This window comes from Accipiter gentilis, chromosome Z, assembly GCF_929443795.1.
Source record: "Accipiter gentilis chromosome Z, bAccGen1.1, whole genome shotgun sequence".
NCBI classification, from domain to species: Eukaryota; Metazoa; Chordata; class Aves; order Accipitriformes; family Accipitridae; genus Astur; species Astur gentilis.
Genome location: NC_064919.1, coordinates 42,239,501 through 42,263,852, shown reverse-complemented (window position 1 = coordinate 42,263,852; position 24,352 = coordinate 42,239,501). Strand labels below are relative to the sequence as shown.

The window sequence follows — 24,352 nt, the reverse complement described above, 5'->3', positions numbered from 1 at the left end:
TTAAATGGAAAAAAAAATAAATCACTTCTGTTTGGTGATGGAGTTCAAAACACAAACTTCCATAGCTGCCAGTCTTCTTTTTTGCACTTCCATCTCTGTCCATGCTCCCTTGCCATTTTCTTTTCCAGAGGCTGGTAACAAGTCTGAGATATGCCTACAGTACTTGATGGGCCTAGCATTTGTAAATCGGGCCAAGATACTGAGAGGTAAAATATGAATGTGAAGCATTCTTCATCCAGCCCAGTCTAAGGTTTTTTTCCTGAGCTATTGCTTCTCTGACTTTCACAGGAATCACTGCAAGAACTTTACACATTGCAGGGGTAGAAAGCTTCTTTGGGTGACTACTGTACTTCTTCTCTCTTAATCTCACTCCATTACAGCTAACCCACTGCTAAGCAATCCCTACAAAATTAAGAGTATGAACAGATCGATGCACAGTACAATACTCGTTTCCAGTCCAGTTACCATTTTTAAGTTTGTTAATACACCTTGTTAATACACCTTGCCACCTGTAGAACTTAAAACTTTTAAAAATATTGGACTGACTGCTGAAAATCAAGTTTTGTAGCTAGAAACATGTAACCGCAAGACACTTCTGTGAGGCGATGTGACTTTCAGAAATCAATCCAGTATTTCTTAAAACTAACTCACTATTCCTTTAAAATATGTATTCTGAAGACTAATGTTTTCTCTAACCATTTTTACTATTTTTCCAAAAGAAAGAAAATGAAGCTTCACACAGCATAAGTCATCTAGTTTTACAACTGTTTTAGTATTTCATTAAGCTAATATGAAATCTGTAGAAAAGTAAGGACAGTCTACAGATGTATCCTAAGAGAAACGAGTTTTAAGTTACTACCTTATTGAAAAGACACAATTTCTGAGGTTCTGAATGAAATAGCCATTTCTGTAATTGCCTAAATTCCAACATGACAGTTGTGCCTGTTTGAGCCCATATTCCCAGAGTTTCAACCAGCAAATTTACTGGAATCAACATTATCTCTGCAGATACAGAAGGAAACAGTAAGTGACTGAAGCTGAGTTGCTTTGTGAAAGGATGCAATCACTTGCAAGTTCTCCTAGATAGTACCTACTCTTCATTATTCCTAAATTTATTTTTTAAATTATTCTGGTAATACTATCACAAAGACTGTGAGAATCAGGCCTGTATTTTAGGTGAGAAGTCTAAGTCTGAAGCACTTTAAAAACATGACATGAACAATGAATTAAATAACTTCCACTATAGTACAGCATGAACTAATGAAACTACTTCAAGTATACTATATCAGTTGATTGCATAGAAGGCAAATATTCATGCCACGCAAGCGTGCTTGAAAGCATTTTACGTACATGTCCATCCACACAAAACCCAAAAAACTTGTTAAAACTGTAATCTGTATTTCTTTATTTATAAAAGGTACAGCAAAATATTAATGAATTAAATGCATACAGCAGCTGTTCCTCTGTGGGAACTACATCTTATTTAGCAGGTGCCATTGCATGTCCATCGCTATTGCAATCAAATGGCTCTCATAATGATTTTGTAATTAATGAAAACCTTCCAATGCCTTGTCCCACTGCAGAGAGTTGAGGTTCAATATTTAGGATTCTGGAGGTAGAGATGATCTGGAGAAAGAGGAGTCCTACAAAAGAATAGACTAAAAAATATTGAAGGCTTTTTAAGTATAAAGGAAATCTTTAAAACCAGAAGATCTCTCTAAAATACTTGCAGCAACCCTTTCCCTCTCTGGCTCTTTAATAGGTAGCAAATGAAAGTCACATCTCTTAGCCAGCTGTGAGAAATAGGACAACTCAGACTTCTGTTTCCGCTTTGACTGTGCCCTTAAATTCCACTTCTAGTATCTGTAGTCACTGCTCCTCTTGCCATTCAAATCCATGCAGGCAGTGGGCAGCCCAGCCATTCCCTGAAGCTTCTGCTATGATCTACTCCCATGTTTCTTAGATCTAACCCAGTCTGGTCATTCACGTGTTACATACAGAGTAACACTTTTCAGATTTAGCTGTATTTTAATTCAAGTGGGGATCAAACAAGTCATTAGACCACCCTGGTTACACGTCAAGGTCTTCCAAAATCTTTTTGATTTGATTATTTTAAAAAATCTTGGCTCACACTTGCAGGGAATTGAGAACTTCAACAAGATTAATTACTCTGCTGTCTTCCAGCGCTGCAATGCTTCTACCGTGTTTTCAAAGATTAATACTACAACCTCAGAGACACAGGTAAGCATTATCAACTGTATTTTCAGAGAAGGAAATAGAGATACAGAGCTGTGCCATCATTGTCCTAGATGACAACCCAGATAGCCACATTCTGGACCTTTTTTTTAACCACTGGACCAGCCCTGCCCACTGTAGCAACCCCCTGGGCTTTTTATGATTCCTTGCTCTGAATTTTAAGCATAAACTAGTACCAGATAAGCTTTCACTGCATACTGAAGACACAACAGGACACTGATCCTTTCTCCTCATTTAAACACAAGTTAGCCTTACATATACCATTCAGTTTCCTCTCTTGTAGTTTGTACACTGCAGCATCACTTCTCTGCAGCATTAAAAGGTAGTTATAGACAAAACATCAGACAAGAGGACCGTGATATAAAAAGATGAACGTACCTAAACAAAAATAGATTTACCTTTGTTATCTCTCTAATCACCTGTTTGGTACTGGCTCACACACAAAAAAATCTTTTTAAATCTTAAAAAATCCTCTCTCAATTTCCTTCTCTCCTTGATCCTGCAGCAAAGTTATGAGGGTTCATTTATAACAACAGTGACAACTGCAGCAGAACACTGTGATGTTATTGAGAATGAGGAAAAAATTGAGAGAGAACTTCTACTCCATGTATACTGAACGCACTAGGCCATATCCTGAATTCTTTAGTCAACACTTACACAGGGAACAATCTGCAGCCACATCTCCTCTTTGCCCCATATGTTCTACAAGACTTACATGTGAACAAATGCGTATGTGAAATCATTCTGAATCACTAGCATCTTTCATCTCTTCACTGATATCAAAGATTGCATATGGTATAAGGCAATGTTGAATCAACCCTCATTATCTTTACAGGGAGTTTTGCCTCAGAGAGTACTGACAGACACTGAAACAGAACTCGCAGATCTTTTTGAGTACAGATAGCACCAAAGTATAGGTAAATGAAGAAATTTAGAACTTGAGATTTGCTCATGGCATTCCTTCCTATAAATTAGCTTGTGGTGTTAAAAAAAGCTAAAATTAAACTTGTTCACATGTAAAAAACATGGTGTACGAGAATATTTCTGAACCAATGAATTATGTGCGCATCTGTGGCAATTGAGGTAGATTTTTTTTTCTTGTTCCAAATATGTTCCAGCATATACTTATTTAAGTTCTCAGCAATGCTAAACAAACTTGTATCTTCAGTCTCTTTCAAGGCAGGTGTTTTGGCTAACACTTTGACTCAGGAAGTGCATTCTCTTCATCCCCAGATTGGATAGGCTTGCTGTTTCCTCTTAAGGTTAAAAACGAGTATCTCAGTCCTCCCACCATACTAAAGAAAAGAGAACAAACAGAGGTGTCAGAGATACCTGATGTTGTACATACCATTTTATAGGTATGTTCCCTTCCTTCCAAAGGATCAAAGAATGCCAGCTAGCATAAATTAGGAATGCCTCAGAGGATGTAAGCCATCTGAGAAAGTAGACCCAAGGAGACAAACATCAATTATCAGTCGCTCCAACAGATTCATACAAACAGATGTAACAGTTCATCCAAACACAAAGAGTAACAACTCACAAGTTATAACTCATATTCAATGGGCACAACTAATTCAGTCAGTGTACTCACTTCCCACACCACTTGGCTTTTACTTGGAAGCCTCACAGCTCAGAACTGCTGCTCATAAAAAAAAGAATGAACTCAATCCCACACAGTAAAACTGCAGGTATGTTTCCATAGTTAAGATCCTACCACAGTAAGATTCAATATCTGAAAACAGACATGAAAAGACATAACTAATTGTAATGGACTTTACATCCTGAGGCAGTGCTTCCTCAGGTCAGTAGTTGCAAAACTGCATCACCCAAGTAGGCCAAATCAAACAAAACATAAAACTATGTCTCACTGAGAAATTTTCAGCTTTAACAAATAAAGGCTATTCAAGTTCCACTCACCAAATATTTAGCCCTATAAAGTTTAATATAGAGAATATGTAATCTCCACCAATCAACATCCCAATGTAAGCGATGGATATATTCTGAAAGGAAACAAAAGGCAGGCGTTTATTGAAGTCAGTTTTCATCTCCAAGAATAAAACCAGTATTAATTAATTTACTTTTCTAAGGAAATAGCTATACTCTGTTGCTGGCCACTCTAAAATCAGCATTTAAATTAGTTTCACAGGATGTCAGCCTTATGGGTAATGTAACAGCTAAATAAAATAATAAAATCAGTATGTTTTCTAAATGCATGCAATGCACTGAGAGTGACTTTCTGGGGGGAAAAAAAAAGGAAATAAAAAAAAAGAAAATCAGGTATTTGATATTAGGCAAAATGGAGCTATGGCCACCTTCTGAAAATGTACTTCTTTTTAATCTTTAGAAGGCTCCTTTCAAATCCCATTTCTTAAAAGCAGGTTTTGGGTTGTCAACCATAAAAAGTATGCTTTAAAGTTACAATAAAAGCTCTTTATTATTGCTTTAAAAGGGTTACCTCTTTCCTTTGCCAACTAAATGTGCATTGAAAACACTTGGCTCAAGTTCAAGGCAGGCACAGTTTAAAGTTAAAGATGCTACCTCTCACCCTGCTCCCATCAATTTTTGGAAAAATTGTCCCCTATAGACAGAATGAAAGCTACAGAACTGTGTGTCCATTTCACCAACACTTTGTTGGTTTCAAATGTTTTAGCAGCTAGCCTGGACAGTGACATAATTTCTACCAGTTTTTACTGGGGACTTCTGCATCGTAAAGCGCTTGTCAATTTTTGAAGCTGTTCAAAATGTCTCAAAGAGTATTATTGCTCAGAAAATAGAAATACTATTGCTCTATCTTAATGGTTCAATGCAGACACATAAAATTTAAAAGAACACTTTCAGGGCCACAGAATGAAAACTACTAGATTAATCTTGCTAGCTTTCAAAAAAAACCCCAAACAACTGTAGAAAGAGAAGTACCATCTTCCTTTTCCGGATTTTACTATGGTAGAGGTATTGTTTTCCTTAGTCACCCATGCAAGGGAGCACCCTGAGGACTGTTATTCCTGTGCCTAAGCTAGTATGGATTCAAATAGTTGTTTGGCCCACAACTGCACAAGCTTAATCTTTTGCTAAAACTGCACAAGCTTAATCTTTTGCTAAAACTCTTCCAGCGTACAGTTCTGTGCTTCCCTCCAAACTGGCCTACAAAAAGGTGCTTGGGCAGTCAGTGATTTTCCCAGCTCATACATGCTGGCCTCATCAACACAGAGGACGTTGCACTGGTTTTAAGTTAAACTGGGTTAGAGAAAACAGACTGTAAGGACATGAAGTTCAGTTTTTAAGACATGCATGTTTTGGTGTTGATCAAATTGACCAGAATTTATACAAACCAAGATTAAATAGTCCATTCAGCTAGAACACAAATTCTGACACAGAGGCTGAAACAGTTAACCAAGCAATACACTCCTTACTACAGCTTAGCCATTACTCTCCATCTATGAATGCCCTATGTCTTAGCTGCAACGGAAATTAGTTCAGCCCAAAGTGAAAGTGGGTTAGTCTGTATCCGTTTACAGTGGATTTGCACCAGGCCACCTCGACTAACTCACAGTAATCTGATAAAGAACTGAAGCAGGTGACAGTACCTGATGAAATGTAGTTAAATGTACATCTTTTAATTAAAGTGGTTCAAGATTCTCTTACAGGAAATCCCTGAGCTTCAATCAAAGAAGCAGTGGCACAAGCATTGTCTCAATATTAGCCCTCATTTTGAGTTTCCAGCTCAAAGCACTATCAGGATCACTGCTGAGTCAATCCTCTTCCCTGCCTATTTGAGCATTCTCATGTCCCTTTTCTGCTCCATAACTCACCTTGATGGCACCAACTACTGTCGTTGTGAGCGCAGAATTGTAATGACTGCACAGGACAGTAGAATACATCAAGAGAAACCTAGATAAAATAAAGGAGAAAATTTTATGAATTCCTCCAGAGAGCTCAGAAGTTTATGAACAGTTTGAAAACTTCAACATTTTCTGCACCAGTATTTTGCTGGGATGTTCAATCCCACCTTTTCCAAACACTAAAATAAGATTCTATGGATCTGTATTTTAAGTTAATGATATACATATACAGAGTACTCAAAATACATGTTCAAATGTGCTGCTTGAGCTCTGGCAGGGTCAACTAGCAGAGTCATTCATTAAGAAGCAGTGCTTCTTAAATGTCAGTATTTGAAGTTACTTTGACCCCTTGGGTGGTGACATGTGAAAGAGCAGAACAGGATCCAACACATTTTTCTGTTCTTCCTTTGACTGCAGTTCCAACAGGAACAAAGCATTGTTTCATTACTTTTTAGTCTCCCACACTTTTCCAGGTACTTTAAAGAACAAACAACTGAAACAGTTCCTATACTAAAGGGCTTAGGTTCTATTAACTGCAAAGAAGTCATCAGATAATCAGAAGAGATGGCCAGCAGAGAGACACTGAGTACAGTAAGTAAAAAGCTAAATGTCATGTTGTTGACCACTGTCCTGTGAGGTCAACAACATAGATAATACTAAACCAGTTATTTACAGTATTAGAAATAAAAGACAAGACAGAAGCCTGGGGGAAAAATATATTTTCTTTGAAGTTTAACATATCTTACTAGTGAGTCCTACATTTGAGATTTGCAATTTGAAACACTGTCATTAAAACACCTTACTTGATTGCCCTGTGTCCTTACCCCAACAAGCAGGAAAGAACAAATTGAAAGACAAATAAAAAATTTGTCCAGTGCTGGAAATGTGTTGCCTATTAAAATAAAAAGAGAAAGCAAGAATTATGTGCTATATTATCAACTGTAAACACATATAAAATGCAGGTAATATGAAAATGTGCAAAATCACAAAATACACTTGATTCACATCATAATTATGAAACTTTTATATTACTACTAGAAACATTTTGATGCATTTAACTTCAGCGACAAGAGGATGACAGCACCCATGATACTTAGACACATTCTTCTAACATGTATAGCAGTGCAGATAAAAAACTGCACACTGCAAGCCATAAATATAAATACAATAAAGAGAATTCGTGGTTTTATATTTATTGATACAGACACAAACACTGTGATTAATATTATATAATAAATAGTGTTGATTTGAGACAGAGAGAAAAAAGCAAATAAGTAATCTCCTTGAAATCTATTTCATACCATATATTCATTCATGAACAGCTTTCAAGGTCTAAGCCTGCATTTTTGAGCTCAAAAGTATATTCAATAAGCATTAACGAGGTCTCTCATCAATGAAGGTCAATGAAAAGGCTAAATCATCACTCTGAAGTCTGCTCCTTAGTGACATGCAGCAAACAAACAAACAGTGCAACACAACAGTCACTAAGAAAACATGTCACAGGTTCTTTTCCATTCTTAGTAACTCCAGGATATGCCTCATTTTAATCTGGTTAGTTTAAAGACACCCTTATCAGCACAAAACTCAGCAAAGGCTGAACACATCCCTGAGAAACAGGATAAAGGCTGTTGATCCATGCTAAGCTGTGGCTAGCTGAGCCTCCACCACCTGAGGTTACAGATTAGAGGGATCTCGGGCATTTCTGGCCTGCTAGAATTGTGCTGGTGTGCAACAACAAACTGCAAAGTATTACTGAGAGACATTCTGAGGCTTCCTTTCTCTTCCATTGTATCATGCTTTCCTGTCCTCCTAGTCAGCCAGCTGGTGAAGGACAAGTGAATAACTGGGACACTCACAAACTGCAGCCTCTACAAGATGTGGGAACTACCGTTCCAGAAGTAGCTAGAGGACCAGAAGCAATCTCCCTGTCACATAGACACAGCACTGATATTTTGACTGGCAAAAGATACATGCTGTGCATTGTCTGTGATGGACCAAGGCAAAAAGCTCTGCTAGGGTAAAAGCAAGCCAACTTCTATTGCCTGAAAATCTGCTAAATACAGGTGTTACCTACAATGATTTGTTGACTTTTCATCAGTATTTTTCCCATTTTCTCTCTTTTTTCTGTGATTTAATCTCTGTGCATCACATTGACACTAGTTATGCACAACATTTAATGGGACTTTTAATATTAAGTAATCAAGCCAATGCGTATGCAAAAAAGGCACTATGCATTTTTCTGATATTTATTCTTTTCAGGCAATTAAGCATTAAATTGTTTGTGCCAATTCAACATGTGGGCACAACACACTCTTTATTTTTCCCATGGAATAAACCTAGCAACAAGGTAGCCTTCCCTGTCCAGTTCTCCCAAAATGCCTCCAGGCCCATCTGCTGGGAAAGTAGTTGAAACCTTACAGCCATACGACCTTGGTCCCCACTACATCTGCCAAGAAGGGCATTAGCTGCATTTTCCTAAACTGGCACAAGGTCATGCTGGACTGATGTCACAAGAAGAGATTTCACACTCAGAGCAGACCTAAATCCATCATTTTCAGGGAATGACAATTTTTCCACTTAAAGCAGCCTTCTAAGAACACAATAATAAAATCATGGACACTGGAATGATTTATGACACCCCCAAGCTCTGCAGCAATTTTCAGTGGCAAATCTCAAAGATTTCCAAAAAGGAATACGAATGTCTAGACTCTTTTTACTGGGAGTAAAAAGGCAACTCAGCAAGTCCATGAGGGAGCCAGAAAAACACAAACCTCCTGGTCTGATACTTTACATGCCAGGACATACTGCCTACAGTATTATACTGTATTATGATTAGCCATGGGGAGTCATGCTGTTGTTCTACAAGAATGAAAAATGTAGGTTACTAAACTAGACTGAGACTAAACAGGAATCTGTTCTGTGCATCAGAATGAGAGAAGGACTGGAAATTGTCTGGTTCTGGTATTTGCAATCTCATTTTAGAGCATGTGGCAATCACACAGTGCAGCTGGATTCCCAACCAATTGCTTTAGCTGAGAGTCCCCAGTCATACATTAGTTCTTAAACAAAGACTCATACAAGGGCTATCACACAAATTCAGCTTCTCCTTAGAGTGAATAATTACAAGTTCTTACCTGTGAAGGGCAAGTCCAAGTCACATATTTCAAATACTAGTCACTAACACAGAGGTAAGATTACCTCTTTAAAAAACAAACAAACAAAAAACCCCACCGATCCCCCAACTGAAAAAAATGAACAAACTACCATTATCAGTCTGAGATATGTAATATTGCTCCTTACCTGCTGAAAGTCTCCAGTAGAAAAGCTAATAATAGCTGTTGGAACCACCATGAAACAAGCATTGTAGAAAAGGACACCGTATTTTCCCAACTCCTGTGAAAAATGAAACATGGTGTTTGGAATAACAAGCCATTTGGGAGCAAAATACTAAATATTACTCTGGCAATCCTTCTGACATTATCGTCAATGAACAGACAAAACATAATACATTCCAACTTAAAATACAAGCTTGTGATAGTTGGGTACTGAGTTTTCACTTCAGTCACTTTGTATGCTCAGCAGAATATTACTACTCTGCTATACCCTGAACAGTTTCTGTACAACACCAGCTAGTAAGAAACTTCCCAAGGCACTGGCCCAGAACTGCTTTATGTTAGACTCCACGTAAGTCTCTGCCTGGCCAAGGGATCACCCATTCCATCTACTGCAAATCAACCATGAAAGCACAGGGCAGAGTGGCTCCCTGGGGCCAGCATAACAGGAAAATTAATGAAGTCTGACTCCTAGATGGAGCATCTGTAATCACTGGTAACTGATGTAACTTCAAGCAATTTGAGGGATATATATCCTGTTGGTTAACTTGCCTGACACAAAAGCAGAAGATTAGGGGAATGAAAAAGGACCCTTCCCTTCCTCCAGATTTGGCCATGTTACTTAGCAAATCTCTCCAGCTTATCTCTTGCTTTAAAATTAAATCCTGTATTTTGTAGAAAACTGTGAGGCTGTTAAGTGCTGCTCATTAAGAAAAATACAGAGTCTGGATTTGATGTGACTCCTGAGATTATTAGAAGATATATATCTCCACTGTACAGACTAAACCACAAAAATCAGTGACAAAACCTCCATCCAGCATTTCCAAGACTGCTCTTTGCTATAGCTTGGTGTGTTTTCATGGCACTGTATTTGAAGAGCAGCCTGCTCAATGTTTACATAAAGTATGATGTATCAAGGTATCACCTAATTCTTTGGCATACCTGTGTTTGGGGTAGACTTGCTTTTAGACAGCCAAAAGAGATATCTGTTGTTGTGATATATTGACTCAAACTGGACAGGTGTCTGTTCCTACCCACAAGTTCATGTAACATAAAATCCTCACTTGAAGTGTGTAACCTCACTTAAAGTGTGTTTCTAGTCAAAAAGTCACCTTCCTTAGAGAGATATATATATATCAAGTTTACAAGTAAACAATTTGCTTTTGGCTTGGCTTGATTTTATTTTATTAGCCAAAAGCAATGTTTTAAAGCCACTACAAACTCTGCCTAAAAGACTTGGGAGAAAACAAAAACACTGTTTATCTAAGTCTGGCCTGAGATATTAGTAACAAGTTTTTCCCCAGCTGTTCTGTATTAAGGATGTATGTATCAACTAAAATATGAAAGCAAATGAAACTATTAGTTCATAACTGGATGTTCATAAAGTCATACAATAAGTAACCCAGTGTTATCATATTGTCATAATGTTAAATTCAACCTAACCAACCCACAGTTACCTTTGGATCAATTTTCTGCTTTGTGTAAACTCCATTGGCCGCTGTGAAGATATCATTTAGCAATACAAAGGTGTAGCCCTCCAGATTAAAAGACAGATCAGACCTGGGAAAAAAATAGTATACTGTAAATAAGCAAACAGTATACAAGCATTTCATTACCTTGTTTACCTAGAGAAATATCATAAATAAGGAAATACAAATCCTGAGAATTCCAGCAAGTCATAGATTTTGCTTTAAGCCTTCTTTGTAAATTGAACTACTTTACACTTCTCCAGTCACAGGACCATCAGAGAGTTCCCAGTATTTAGTGTGGAAGTGGCAGGAAATGTTCAGTTTTCATTCTTTGAAAAATTCCATCTGCCTCAATCCTGACAACTTGTCTAATTATTACTGAGCATTACTTATCTATTTCTTTCAACACAAAAAGTAACTATGGAATAAAGTCTAACTACTTGTTTTTTACAGTCAGACCAGACATATTGTCATCCTTTCTGTTTTGACTAGAAACCTCATGGATATAGGGTAATTCATTTAGTAGGACATGGCTCTATCTGAGTCACATCACATGGAAATTATTTACCTTTGTACATAGCAAATCCAAGGGACAAAAAATAACATTACAGTTCCAGTTAGGTAAAGGAATATTCAAACAGAAAGAAAACAGAGGGGACTAGCAGATGAGTGCTTTGTGAACTTAACTGTACATTTGAACTTGTTCAAAGTGATTTAAAAAATACACACTGCCTAACTCAAAACAATATTCAACAACAAAAAAAGCAGTCTTTCTATCCAGAACAAGAATATATTTTTCTAAGATTATTAAAATACACTGCTACTATGAAATAAAAGCAGCATTCCTCACAATTTTAACTTGCTTCATTTATGATCCTGCAACCATGGAAAACCTAGAGGGGGGAAAGAAGCACCCAAATACTTCCAGCTGGAGTTTAATTTTTCCCTTTGCATTTCTGCACCTCCCAATGATGTCAGTAGAGAGATTTTCCAAATCAACTTAATCCAGAGTAACTGATCTCAACTTAGGTTTACTTGGCACTTAACAAGGAAAAAGTCCTCCTGTGGTCCCTCCTCTCATAACATGACTTTGTATAACAAATGAAAACCTTACCCAGCTGCTATGAAAGCCCCAAGAATGATGGCAAATACGCTGACTATAATACTCAGTGGGTATCGTTTCCTGTAGGCAAAAATTAGACAGTTCACATTTTCATTATTTGAAGAGGAAATTAAATGGCTGGCTGGCTGAAAAGTTTCAAAGTGATTAGTAATCACAGAACATTTAACAGGAGGGCAAGGTCTTGATAACCTTACAGAAGCAATGTGATTGACCATGTGCCACACTGTCAGACCTTGACCCTGACAAGAGAGACTGAAAAAGCATTGTGACCATTTTTCTACTAGATAATTTTAAAAGTAAAGATTAAAGGTTTAAAGTAACAGTGCTGAAACAAACTGTAATTTACTGTGTATTGATATTCATAATGGACATCTTTCAGTGTCTTCCAGTAATCCAATAAAGGAAAATCACTACACATATCTCATGGAGTTTTTCATCCCACCTTTCTTGAGGAAGATGCTGTACAGCACACTAGCTCAGCTATTTTTCAAATAGATACTTACTCTGAAGTCAAACTTAAACCTTGTACTTGAAGGGGAAAGCACAGAAGCTTATGATATTCTTCACTATGTCTACATCAGCACTGCCACAGAGTAGGGAAAAACATACCATAAAACTATTCTGCTTCTTATACCTGTATTACTTTATTTATAAATGTCTTAAGTACTTATTTTTGCACCATACTGCAATGTGCCTTACAGACATTCTGCTAGTCATTCTCTCAGGCCAGCCCCCATCTCTGAACTGGCCTGTGAGAAAAGATCCATCAAAACAAAACGTACAAAGCTCCTGCAGAAATCTGTGTGTCAAAGAAGCACAGCTGTGGACCACTGTCCCAACAACAAAGCCATATACAGTCTCTAGATATATTAGGCTTTTATCATAATGACTCTAGACAGTAACAACCCAAACTTTGACTGCTTTTCAAATCCTGAGTTAAGCCAGCATACTCTCTGGTGTCCTCTCATTTTCAGCCCTGAGGAAATACACTGTGGCAGTCTGTATGAATACAGTGTTCTGCTCTTAAGCTTCCCTTAGGTTAGGATGTTGCTTGCACTTATACGTCACATTGCTGTATTCCAGCTGAGAACTGATGACAACCTCACCAACTCGCATTTTCCTCGCTTGCGGGAGTCCTCAGGCCAACAGGATAAGGCAGCAAGTTCTGCTTTCCATGTGAGAACTTACAACTAGAAAAGAATCCCAGAGCATCCCCAAATATGAATCACATTGATCAACTGCTGCTTCAGCCAAAAGGAGATGACAGTCTACTTGGGGGCTTTTTGAAAAGCCCTTCCCCTGACCATCACTCTCATGTTGCCTAGGTTCAGCTTCAGCAAGCTGCTTTTCCCCCGTGACCTCACCTTAACTGATAGAACTATGACGGTGACATAGTATCATGTATTTATATTCCTGTTCTTCCAAGTCAGTACAACTGAAACTAGTGATCCCAAGCTGCAATAGCATACACTTCTTGATTTCTCATTAAAAATAAAGGAGGTATCCATAATTAAGGAGTTTTCTGATCTAACAGCACACTGGTAGATACCACTTTGCTTCATTAAATGGGTACATTTTTAGACTTGAAGCAGAAAGCTACATAAGCAGACTGCCATACTATCATCACTGTTCTGAGACATAAGGATCTGTCTGTTTGAAGCAGTTTGCAGCTTAGGGGCCTCCTCCGAGGTGACACACAAACCATAACCACTAAAAGTGTCTGAGCTGTGCTCTGCTTACCTGATTCTTCTGCAACAGTCAAGGGAATAAGCTGTGTAAACTAGAGCAAGCTGAATTTTTTTCCTCCTGTATTCACTAATATGTATCTATGTCTTCAAAAAAAGCTACATAAAACCACTTTCTTTGCTTTTCTCTATTTGTCAGTAAAAATCACTCATTCAATATTCTGATGAAATGCCACAAGTAATCCATTTGATATGATCTAAGATAAAGGTATCTTAAATGAAAAAAAAAAAAAAGGATCACCCAAGTATGATGATTTCCAGCAGTAAAGTAAGTGGAATGGTAAACTTCCTGAGCACTGTAAACATCGGCAAACTGTCAAAAAAAAAAAAAAAAATCCAAGCATAGCATCAGATTAACAGCATTTTTATGTTGTAATTCTTATCTGATTTTACTAACCAGAAGATTAAACTATTAGTCCAACAGTAAGCAATCAAAACAAATTCCCAGCCACGTAGCGTATATTAAAAAATGTCAGTCTGACCGTAGGGCCAGATTAGATAATCAACTCACTGAAAAATAATAAGATTTGCCAGTTTGTACAACAGTGCAATTGGCTACCTTCTAAAAGGTCCTGCTGCATCAGCGAAATGGAATATAGAAACTATTTTCTACCTAGCATAGCCCCTATGAAATAACTCTTTCTGCAGAATTCATTGGCAGGGTAAGTAAAAAAGATTTCTATTGTAAACTTAGAGGATACACAATAAACCTGTCTCTGAAAACATATAACAGAAATAAAATACAAAGCAAACATGCTTAGTAGACAAGCTGTACTTTGAAAAAAATAAAATAAACCTGTAAGAAACAATCAGAGAAAGTACAAGAAAAATGAAAGGTGGGACCAGCTGCAACTACCAAACAAACAGCTACTTTTGAAAAACATATTGTTGGTCTACACAAAGTAATACAGTTGGAAACCTTATTGATTTGAGAAAACATTTGCATCTGACACTTTGGAAATCTGACAGTATGGCTATATGGACCAATTAATCCTCTGTTTAGATAACTATTAGCAACTGCATTAATGGATTACACAAATCCTAACACAGAATTTAATCACTTTACAACAGACATTTTGAAGTTATGCATAAGATCATCTACACCTTACAGACAACCCATATAAAGTGGAAAATTCCATAATGTAAACCTCACATAATATAACAAAAAACAATGTAACAAAATGTTAATTGTAGAAACACTGCAGCCATTCTTAATTTTCTGTTATAAAAATTAGTTACCAATAGTATATGTAAGTCAGCCATAGGAGGAGGACTGGTGCACTTAATGTTAAAAATAACCTACTAAACTTTTTAAAGTTACAGGTAGGGAAATGGGAAAGATGAACCCATGAATCAAACTTTTACAGAATTGAAACTACTTCCATATTCACAATGGCTGAAGTGCTACTAAGGACAGTACTGCCAAAGTCCTTACGTCTGCCTGAACAGTCACTTCAGTGGAACAACTTCTGAATTTGTACAACGAAAATTTGCATCATCAGGTGTCTAATGTTGCTAGTCAGAGAAAATGAATTCTATAAATAAAAAGAAATGTAAACAAATTAAAAGTAACACATTTTCTCTCCCAGCATCTGTCTTGAAGTTTTGAAATGCTGAAAAGCTGCAAAAAACTCTGTTTTGGTTTAGCTTACTACCAAATCCTCAGGAGCCTGTAATAACATACAAGAAACCACCACAATGGTAGTGTTGTATCCTGCAGTCCTGGTGCAGTCACCATGCTTCTGCACTCCTCTGCCACAGAAAATGTGGTTGTTCCATCTATTTCAGCAGGTCCTCTACATAACTTACACCTTTTTAGCACTAGCATGGAAGCAACTCTCATGGATCTACGCTTATGGGCATACAGGTGCCTGGGAACCCTTCAGCAATCTCCCCAAAACCTGCTTTTGGTGCTCAGCAGGGCTACACCACCGACACCACCCCACTGCACAGTAGTTTTTCCATCTCTTCATGATTCCTAAATAACCTGCACTGACATCATGGTACAAATCTTTCCCTTATTCTCCTTCCTTCAAAAACGTCTTTTTTATAGCTTTCAAACTCTCTAGTTAGGACACCCAGGAAAAGCTGGATGCTTTGGTGTGACAGGAAAGTGGAAGCACTTTCATTGTCATAGGGGATTATAGTGATTTTCTGTCAGTACAGGCCTGGCTAAGCTCCACTTAAAAGAAGCATATAACTCGTAAACAGACCAAATGTTTGGTTAAGAATTTTGTAATAATACCAGGAGTTTAGACAGACAGACAGACTTAATATGCATTTCAGTCCCTATGCAATGCTCTTTGTTAGTGTTTATATTTTACCCCCACAAAGAAAAGGGTAAAATCCAAACAGTCTACTTATAACTTCCATTTACTGTACCTGAGTTTGCTGGTACTTGATAATCCACTTATGTGGTTTCCAACATAAATCAGAGGCAGAGGAAACAACTGTGATAAAATTAAAAGCACAACTCAGATTATTATGTTTTGAAGCACTGTTAAGAAACTTTACTTGATAGAATTTGATAACTGTAATATCAGATGTACTAGATGTACTATTAGCAAGAAAGAGGAGGTTTTTAAGGAAAAAAATGTAACTATGTTGCAAACTGATCTGCAGCTCTTGTTCATGTGACCATTCACCACTACAGCTTCACTGATTTCATTAGAAGAGTTGCAATCTACCTCTAATGAGACTCGGACTACATTTAGAGTAAATGTTAATCAGTTTTAATTACTGTAAGCCTCAGATTAATAGCCATCCTAATATTTGAATTTTAGCTATAAAAGTAATATAAGTAACAGTAGCTAAATAAGCAACAGAACAGGTGGAATAAAAGAATGAATAAACTTCAAGTATGCTGTGTTTCTCTAGGTACTCCACATATATTAGTATTCCTGGATGTCCTGGTTTCAGCTGGGATAGAGCTAACTGTCTTCCTAGTAGCTGGTACAGTGCTGTTTTGAGTTCAGCATGCGAAGAATGTTGATAACACTGATGTTTTCAGTTGTTGCTCAGTATTGTTTAGACTATAGTCAAGGATTTTTCAGCTTCTCACGGCCAGCCAGGGCACAAGAAGTTGGCACAGGACACAACCAAGGCACCTGAACCAAACTGGCCAACGGTGTATTCCATACCATGTGACATCCCATCTAGTTTAGGAACTGGGAAGTGGGGGGGGGGGGGGGGGGGCGGGGAATCGCCGCTCGGGGACTGGCGGGGTGTCGGTCGGCGGGTGGTGAGCTATTGCCCTGTGCATCATTTGTACATTCCAATCCTTTTATTACTACTGTTGTCATTTTATTAGTGTTATCATTATCATTATAGTTTCTTCTTTTCTGCTCTATTAAACCGTTCTTATCTCAACCCAGAAGTTTTACCTTTTTTTTTCCCGATTTCCTCCCCCATCCCACTGGATGGGGGAAGTGAGTGAGCGGCTGCGTGGTACTTAGTTGCTGGCTGGAGTTAAACCACGACACTGGAAGATACCTCATTTTAGATCTACCCAACAAATTATGCTATGCAAGACACTAGAAAGGAAAGGTAAGTATTTAGCAGTAAATTAAACTTTACCTTTTCCAGCTTCTAGTATAATGAGACTGACTCACACAGAAACATATGGGCCCTAACACAATACAGAGAAACAGTAACACAACTTCAGAGCCTTAAGAAAATGTACAAGAAGTCAGAGATCCCTACGCAACATTCAGCTGCAGCTCAAAGCTGTTAATTCTCCCACTACAGAAAAGTTGCAAAAGATTAAAACCAATCAAAGTAATCAAAGGGGACAAAGGTGGCGTGTACATCTAGTCCCATTCACTATCTGCCAAGTGGAGCTGAAATGGCAGAAAGACAAAACAAATCCTCTATCCTAACACATGTAATAGCTGCTGCTTTTGTGCCTATACTTGTTTTGGGAGACATTGTTTGTTGGAGGCTATGCCCTCTCAAAGCACTGTGTGCTGGAAAAGCACACGGAGGAGTGGGCTGCATTTTATCTACATTAAAAATTCTCCATTTCTTTTACAGCAAAGACAAGAGAGGAGAAAAATGTCATAGAAGTTAATGATAGTTACATAAAGTTAACTTTTAAGTGAAAGTAACAGTAAAAGTAAATAGGACTATAAAGTAAACAGGAGTATAAGTAACAATAAATGTTCAGCCTGTCAACATAAGTTTACAAAAAATTTGCTATGCACTATCCCTCCTGCAATTTTTACTTAGAAAAATTTGGTTTATTTCATTCATAGGATGAAAACAGAGCTGACATTACCTTCTCTTTCCTCTGAAATTTGTCTACTGTAAAGACAAAATTACAACATCCAGCACAACATCAGAGATCAATGAAACATTTACTTAAAAAGGGTCAAGAACTCCAAAGTTTTGTCACTGAAATAAGTACTTTAGACTCTAGCTGAAAGCACTGAGGACATAAACCAGTCTGGGAGTGAAAATCAATGACAATATTAGTGTCAATGAAATCAAAAGTTGTCAAAAGGATAAAGTCTCAGTCAAACAGTGCTTTAAAAAGTAGAGAAATCAACAATGAGCAATCCAGCTGATTCACTGTGACTAGTCAAATCCAGCACTACAAGCAATATGCAAGTCCTGGATGCTGCAGCGCTGACTGCTCCCAGAATATCCAGGAAAGTCTTCCAAAGGATAGATATTATTAGGACAAAGAAAATGGGTGCTGTATTTTTTTAATGCCTTTGTACTGATGTTAAAGTGAAGGCAACAGCAGAGAGGGAGAGTAGTGGGACTGGGGAAGGTGGAGGGAAGAAACTCCTCAAGATCTCAACAAGTTGTTTATATGCAGAACTCAAAACTACCTACTGGGAAATCTTCTTTCATATTTTGGAAAAAAACAAGGATTGTCCACTTTATAATCGATGCTATAGATATTCCTACAAGATTTTCACATGCAGAAATGCCAATGATTTCAACACGCATTAAGAATAAACAGCATTCACCAATGCCTGTGAGATGTTCATAGTAAACCTCATAACCGACAGTAAGACAAGATTCTGCAATGAAGATGCTGGCCTGAAAAGCTATGATATCTGAGCCCTGTAGCAGAGGTGGGAGATAACACTCTCTGCATCTCTGACCAAACACTGACCAATACCCTGCAACAAGACATAAATCCAGGGGCTTATGCATCACAGTAAAGCTCCAGCAACATTGCATACGGATGCAAAAATCTACATGGATCATTGCTGTAGTCATTTCAGCTCCTAGTTCCTAATCTGAAATAATAAAAGATCCTCTCATATTTTCTCTGTCCTGCCTTTTTAGACCATACACACTTAAGGCCTGTATGATGCAGCTAGTCCCTACCTACAGTGTTTTCAGTGGGCACTACTTTAGCCCTTCCTATGGAACATAAATCTTACATTTGGAGTCAACTGTTGTTCGGGTTTTTGGTCTACTGCATATCCTTTTTCTATTGTTTTATCACAGGTCCCACTCAAATTTCCAAGGAGCCTTTCTCCCGCTATGCTGTGATCAAAATTTTTTCTTAAATACAGATGTCCCATTGATCCCACAGGGAGCTGTATACATCCAGAAAAATACTTCAGGAATCTGAAAGAGTTAGTCCAGCTGTATGAAGGTACAGCACCCTTTCCCATTTACTGCATAACAAAATGGCACCAGATTTCTCTACAAAAAAAAAAAAGGCCAGAATACTGCAGTGAAATTAAAATTATCAAATCCAATATTAAATGAAACAAAGATACAATCACAAACAAATGGAAAATTTTTTGTTCTTCTTTTATATTTTGTCTCCATAGAAAGAATGCCACTATAAGAGGTAACATTTTCTTATTAATATCAGGACCTACACAATCCTTACCTTAACAGGTATACTTTTGTCAAAATCAGGGAAGTGAACAATCTTATTTAATTTTGACACATACAAGATAAGTATAGTGGCTGCCATCTAAAAAAAAAAAAAAAAAAAAAAAAAAAAAGTCATGCAAGAGTAAAACTGTAATGTATGAATGAAAGAACCCCTTCAAAGAAAAATCTTTATATGCATTTGACATATGCTAGGTATTACATATTTCTTTCAAAGAACACCACAGCATGCAATTAATAAACTGGAACAACTTTATTCTTATCAATTTTGCCAGCTATTTATTTAAAACTACAATATAGACATTATGTTTTACTAGCTTGAGAAAATTAGTGGCAACCTGTGAAACAATGCATGCTGAGAAGGAGCTGAGAAAAAAACAGGACAGGATCCCAGAATAATCATGTTATTTTTCACTCAAGAGTGTTCTTTAGTCTGCGGAATCATTCCTACAACTTTTTTGGTACTGCAAGACAGGACTTGTGCATTGATCAGTCTGTTGACAACTTGAGGAAGAAATTATAAAGATACAGACAGAATGAAGGAGAATATCTGAGCAATCCAACATCATAAGAGTTAAAGATGGCCCCAGAGAGGGAAAAAAAAAGTTAATATTTCCTTTATACAAGAATACAATAATTGGCTATCTAGAGAATGGGATGGAGTCATGTTCTGCAGACTAAAGCATTATACCGTATTATGCGCATTTACAAAGTGTTCAGGGAAGTCTTGGAAGGATCAGTCAACAAAAAATGGAAATGCCATTCAGTCTTAAGTTCTGCAAAGAAAAAAAGCCATATCATTGCCCTTAACATGAATTACTGCCACGTTTTCTAGTCTTTGGCTTCCACTGAAACATGATGTGTGGTTCCTTGAGCAGTTTGGATGTGTGAAACTCTCTTTCACCCTCTCACACAGCAAAGACTTTACAAGACATTTTACTCTCTTCAGCACCGAACAGCAGAGATGTCAGACTTGCAGTACTCCGTTTTCACCTCTTCCTTACTAACTCTTAGCTTACAACCTTGGCAGAAAGTATATTCTTTCTTTTAAATTTGCCTAAACAACACTTACTTCAAGGCTCTATCTTTCCCAGCTATCCCTCTGCAGAGTCACACATTCTTCTTTATGGACCATGTACAAAGATGTTTGAGGTCTGTTTTTACTATGATGCCTACTGGCAATAAAAATAACAAAAAACTATTTCTGCTGCAGTACTCCAAATTGCCCACAGGCAAATAAGGCAACAAAGAACCAAAACTGTGTGGCAGTCCTACTGTAAAACTGCTGGGAAAGGGGGGAGATATTTATAAGGAAATATACATTTTTTTTACAGATAGGGGCAATATCTCTGCATATAATCCACAAATGCTCCAGAATTCTCACAGGATCTATGCTTTTGGTAGAACAAATCTTGACAGTTTTGAAGGCCAGATCTCTTAACTACTGATCTCTACAAGGGGAAATTAATGGCATTTCCAGTCCTTTACATTACCCTTCCCAGGCAAGTTTTGACTTGAGCTGAAACCTCCTTGATCTCACTAAAACAAATCACTCTTCCTTACAGCATATCTAATCCAGAAGACAAGCAGTGCAGTATAACAGAGATTTCCCCACCTAAAATATATCTCTCTGCAAACATTAGTTTAACGTACAAAATAATGAGTACATTTAGTATGATTTACTTGTGAACATACCTGTCCAATTCCAAGAAACATTGGTGATGGGAAGCTGAAAAGCATAAACAGAGATTTAATACTAAGAAGGGGAAAAAAAAGAAAAAAAATATATTTTAATTTTAGCACCAAAGTCAACAACTGGATATGTGGATGACTGGCCTGTCTTTCAGAAGAGCTCAAGAACTGCTACACTTATTGGAGTCCTAGTATTTTATTTGTGTAGCAAAACACAAGCTGCATCCAACTAATGTAGCGTAGGCATAGCTGATCAATTCTAAATTGCTCATTGTTTTGGGGATATTTGTAAGTGAAGGTAACACACTTGGAGAACTCTATCAATGTGTAATTTTTTGAGTGGCCTCAGATACACAGTATACATCACGAGATGGTATAGTAGTTAAACCTGTTGCACTTGCCCTAACTTGGAAGATTACCTCCACAGCCCAAACACACTAAAAATATGTTTTTGTGAAAAGAAAGTACCTAGGTAAATGTCGTAGAAACATCTATTGTCTGCTAAAACAGCTAAATTCCTACAACACCCCTTCAGTTAGCTTTAGCTGAAAGCATGGGTACTTGAATGTTAAGAAAGCAGAAACTTTAGCAGGACACCTGAAGACCCTACGTGGCTCCATTTTTTTCCCTAATTCTACATAAAGGTAAAACCAATGAAGGTGTGGCAGTAACTGCTAATTCTCTGTATGCATACTGAAACACAAGTGAAGAAGTTATTTATGATGGATGGCTTCTTTATGCCATAACCAGCAGTGTCTGGAGCCTCTTTGCCCAGAAGCCTCAGGTGTCAAGGAACTCCCTAAATGTGACAGCTCCTGCTGCTTCCCAGGAGTCATGCAGCATTTTGCTAGACTGCACTGTCAGGGATGGTCACACACAAACCTGCATTCAAGGAATCTAAATAAACCCGATTTCATTCTCTGTGCACATCTGCACTAACAAACGCCTAAGGGGGTCCACGTTCCCAACAAGCTTTGTAATTTTCCATTATCGAGGCTCCTTGAGGTTGCGGCTCTTTATCACAGAAGCCACCAGGAATATATGCTATACTACTGCATGGTATGCTGAGAAACGTACATCTCAAATAAGCACCACTGGGACAGGAACACAGTATTAGCAAAAGAAAGAAGTGCCCTGAATTGCAGAAGGAAGGCCATAAGGACACTGGAATCATAACACAGATAAATAGTCAGGAGCAGCCAGCAGCAAAAGAGAATCCCGGACATAGGGGTATTAGGGGGAAAAAGAGAAAAAACCCCAAAGAAACAGGACTTCCATTTATAATCATGTGACACCTAAACTGTGGTTTGTACTTTAGCTACACCATATAAATATGGAGACTTCACACAGATTTCACCAGCCATTTTGGATTTGCAGATAGCCCTAAACATTCCCAGCAATGCTGTAAACTCTTGATACAAAACTTGGGCTTACTGAAGGGCATGCTGTCCTCAACTATCTTTCACAGATGTGCTAGACATATGCCAGGGACTTATAGGGAGCTGCAGATTGTATTAGGAAAACCACTACAAAGCAAAATCTCAACGTGCCTCATGTACCATTTCTGGGAGTCGTTATATACAGCTGTTATGTGTTCAAATAGCACTCAACGTTAGAAAATAACGGCAAGTTTTGGTTTTTAACTTTTTTCCTTTTGTTTTGTTGGCTTTTTTCCTTTTCTGTTTTTAGTTCATAATGACTTAAACACAGCAAAACCAGAGCAAACCTTTTAAGTAAACAATATTAACGGTGAGAGGACCACAGCTACAGGCCAACGATTCCATATGGGACGCCGCATCAAATCACAGACGTAGTCCTTCAGTGTTTTTATGTTTAAGAGATTTTCTAAAGTTCACCTTTCGTTTCTGGCCACCGCAGAAAAGAAAGGTGCTTGCTGGAAGGCAACGAGATCATTCGGCAGGAACAGTGAGGGGAAACGCTGTTTGTTTCCCTGAAGGGTGGTCCGAGCTGGCACGACCTGCAAAACGACAGCCTCGGTGCTGGCAATAACGGAAGGCCTTCGAGGAAGAGACTGGCACGCTTCAAAAACAGGCCTGCCACCGGCTCAGCGCTCGGGCGGTGTTGCAGAAGGGGCACGTACTGGGCATAAACGGGGTCAGAAATGGCAGAAACCGACCCGGGCCCCAGCGCGTTCCCTAACACCTCCGCTGCTAGGGCGCCCGGGACCCGGGACCCGAGCTGCACCAACGCCCCTGGGTTAGGCTAAGGGTGATGAAAACGCTTCCCCGGCTGGCGCCGCGGCGCGGCCCCGCTCCGCTTCGCTTACGGGAGCGGGATACATACAACCTGCCCTCGCCGGGAGGACAGCCGCACCGCCGCCGGCCCTCGGGAGGGCTGGGCCGGAGGCGAGGCGAGGCGAGCCGGCGCAGGCCCCACGCCCGCTCCGCCGCGGCCTGCGGCCTGGCCCGCGCCGCCGGCCCTCACCTGTAGGCGCTGAGCAGGGCCTTGTTGACCAGCACGATGAGGAAGGAGCACGTCCCGTAGAAGAGGGCTGAGAGCACCCTGGGCAGCACCGGGGTTGCGGCGACGCCCGCCGCCTCCCCCGCGGCCTGCCCGGCGCTCATGGCGGCGAGCAGCGGCGGCGGGCAGGGCCCCGCGGCGGGCTGCACCAGGGCGGGCGGGCGGGCGGGCTGCCGCCCGCCCGGGCCGCTCCCCCACCTTCTCCCCTCCCTCCTCCCCCGCCCGGCTCGGCCCGGCCCGGCCCGGCCCGGCCCGCCTCGGCCCCGAGCGGCGGGGCGGGCGGCGGCCGCGGGGCGCCCCCTGGCGGGGCGTGCCGCTGTGCCGAGCCCGGGCGTGGGGGCCCTGCTGGCGGGGGCCGCGCCGCGCCTCCCCTCCCGGCCCGGCCTGGGCCGCCACCGGAGGTCTCCCGCAGCGGCAGCTCACCGCCACCGCGGCCTTTCGGGGCGGCCGAAAGTACTGGGGACAAAAACGCACCGCGACGTGCCGCCGCCTCCACGGGAAGCCAGGCCCGCAGCGCAGCTCCCCCGGGTTCACCGGTCGCCCCCGCCCC

At 39.5% G+C, this 24,352-nt stretch overlaps 1 protein-coding gene across 5 annotated transcripts; it reads right to left on the bottom strand.

The window, feature by feature from the left end:
- Window positions 1-1,378: 1,378 nt before the first annotated feature.
- On the bottom strand, window positions 1,379-23,930 carry SLC35D2 (solute carrier family 35 member D2). 5 transcript variants are annotated; one of them, XM_049794935.1, is made up of 12 exons: window positions 23,767-23,930; window positions 21,325-21,358; window positions 19,625-19,711; window positions 16,147-16,214; window positions 14,006-14,077; window positions 12,011-12,079; window positions 10,885-10,987; window positions 9,396-9,488; window positions 6,920-6,987; window positions 6,066-6,144; window positions 4,174-4,256; window positions 1,379-3,551 (listed from the first exon to the last, which is right to left on the bottom strand). In XM_049794935.1, the coding sequence occupies exons 1-12, from the start codon at window positions 23,904-23,906 to the stop codon at window positions 3,449-3,451; spliced, it is 999 nt and encodes a 332-aa protein (XP_049650892.1). In that variant the 5' UTR covers window positions 23,907-23,930; the 3' UTR covers window positions 1,379-3,448. The 5 variants fall into 5 exon arrangements, with proteins under 5 accessions (XP_049650892.1, XP_049650896.1, XP_049650893.1 ...); XM_049794939.1 differs by lacking the exon at window positions 23,767-23,930 and adding an exon at window positions 23,048-23,686; XM_049794938.1 differs by having other exon boundaries at window positions 3,460-3,988.
- Window positions 23,931-24,352: the final 422 nt, after the last annotated feature.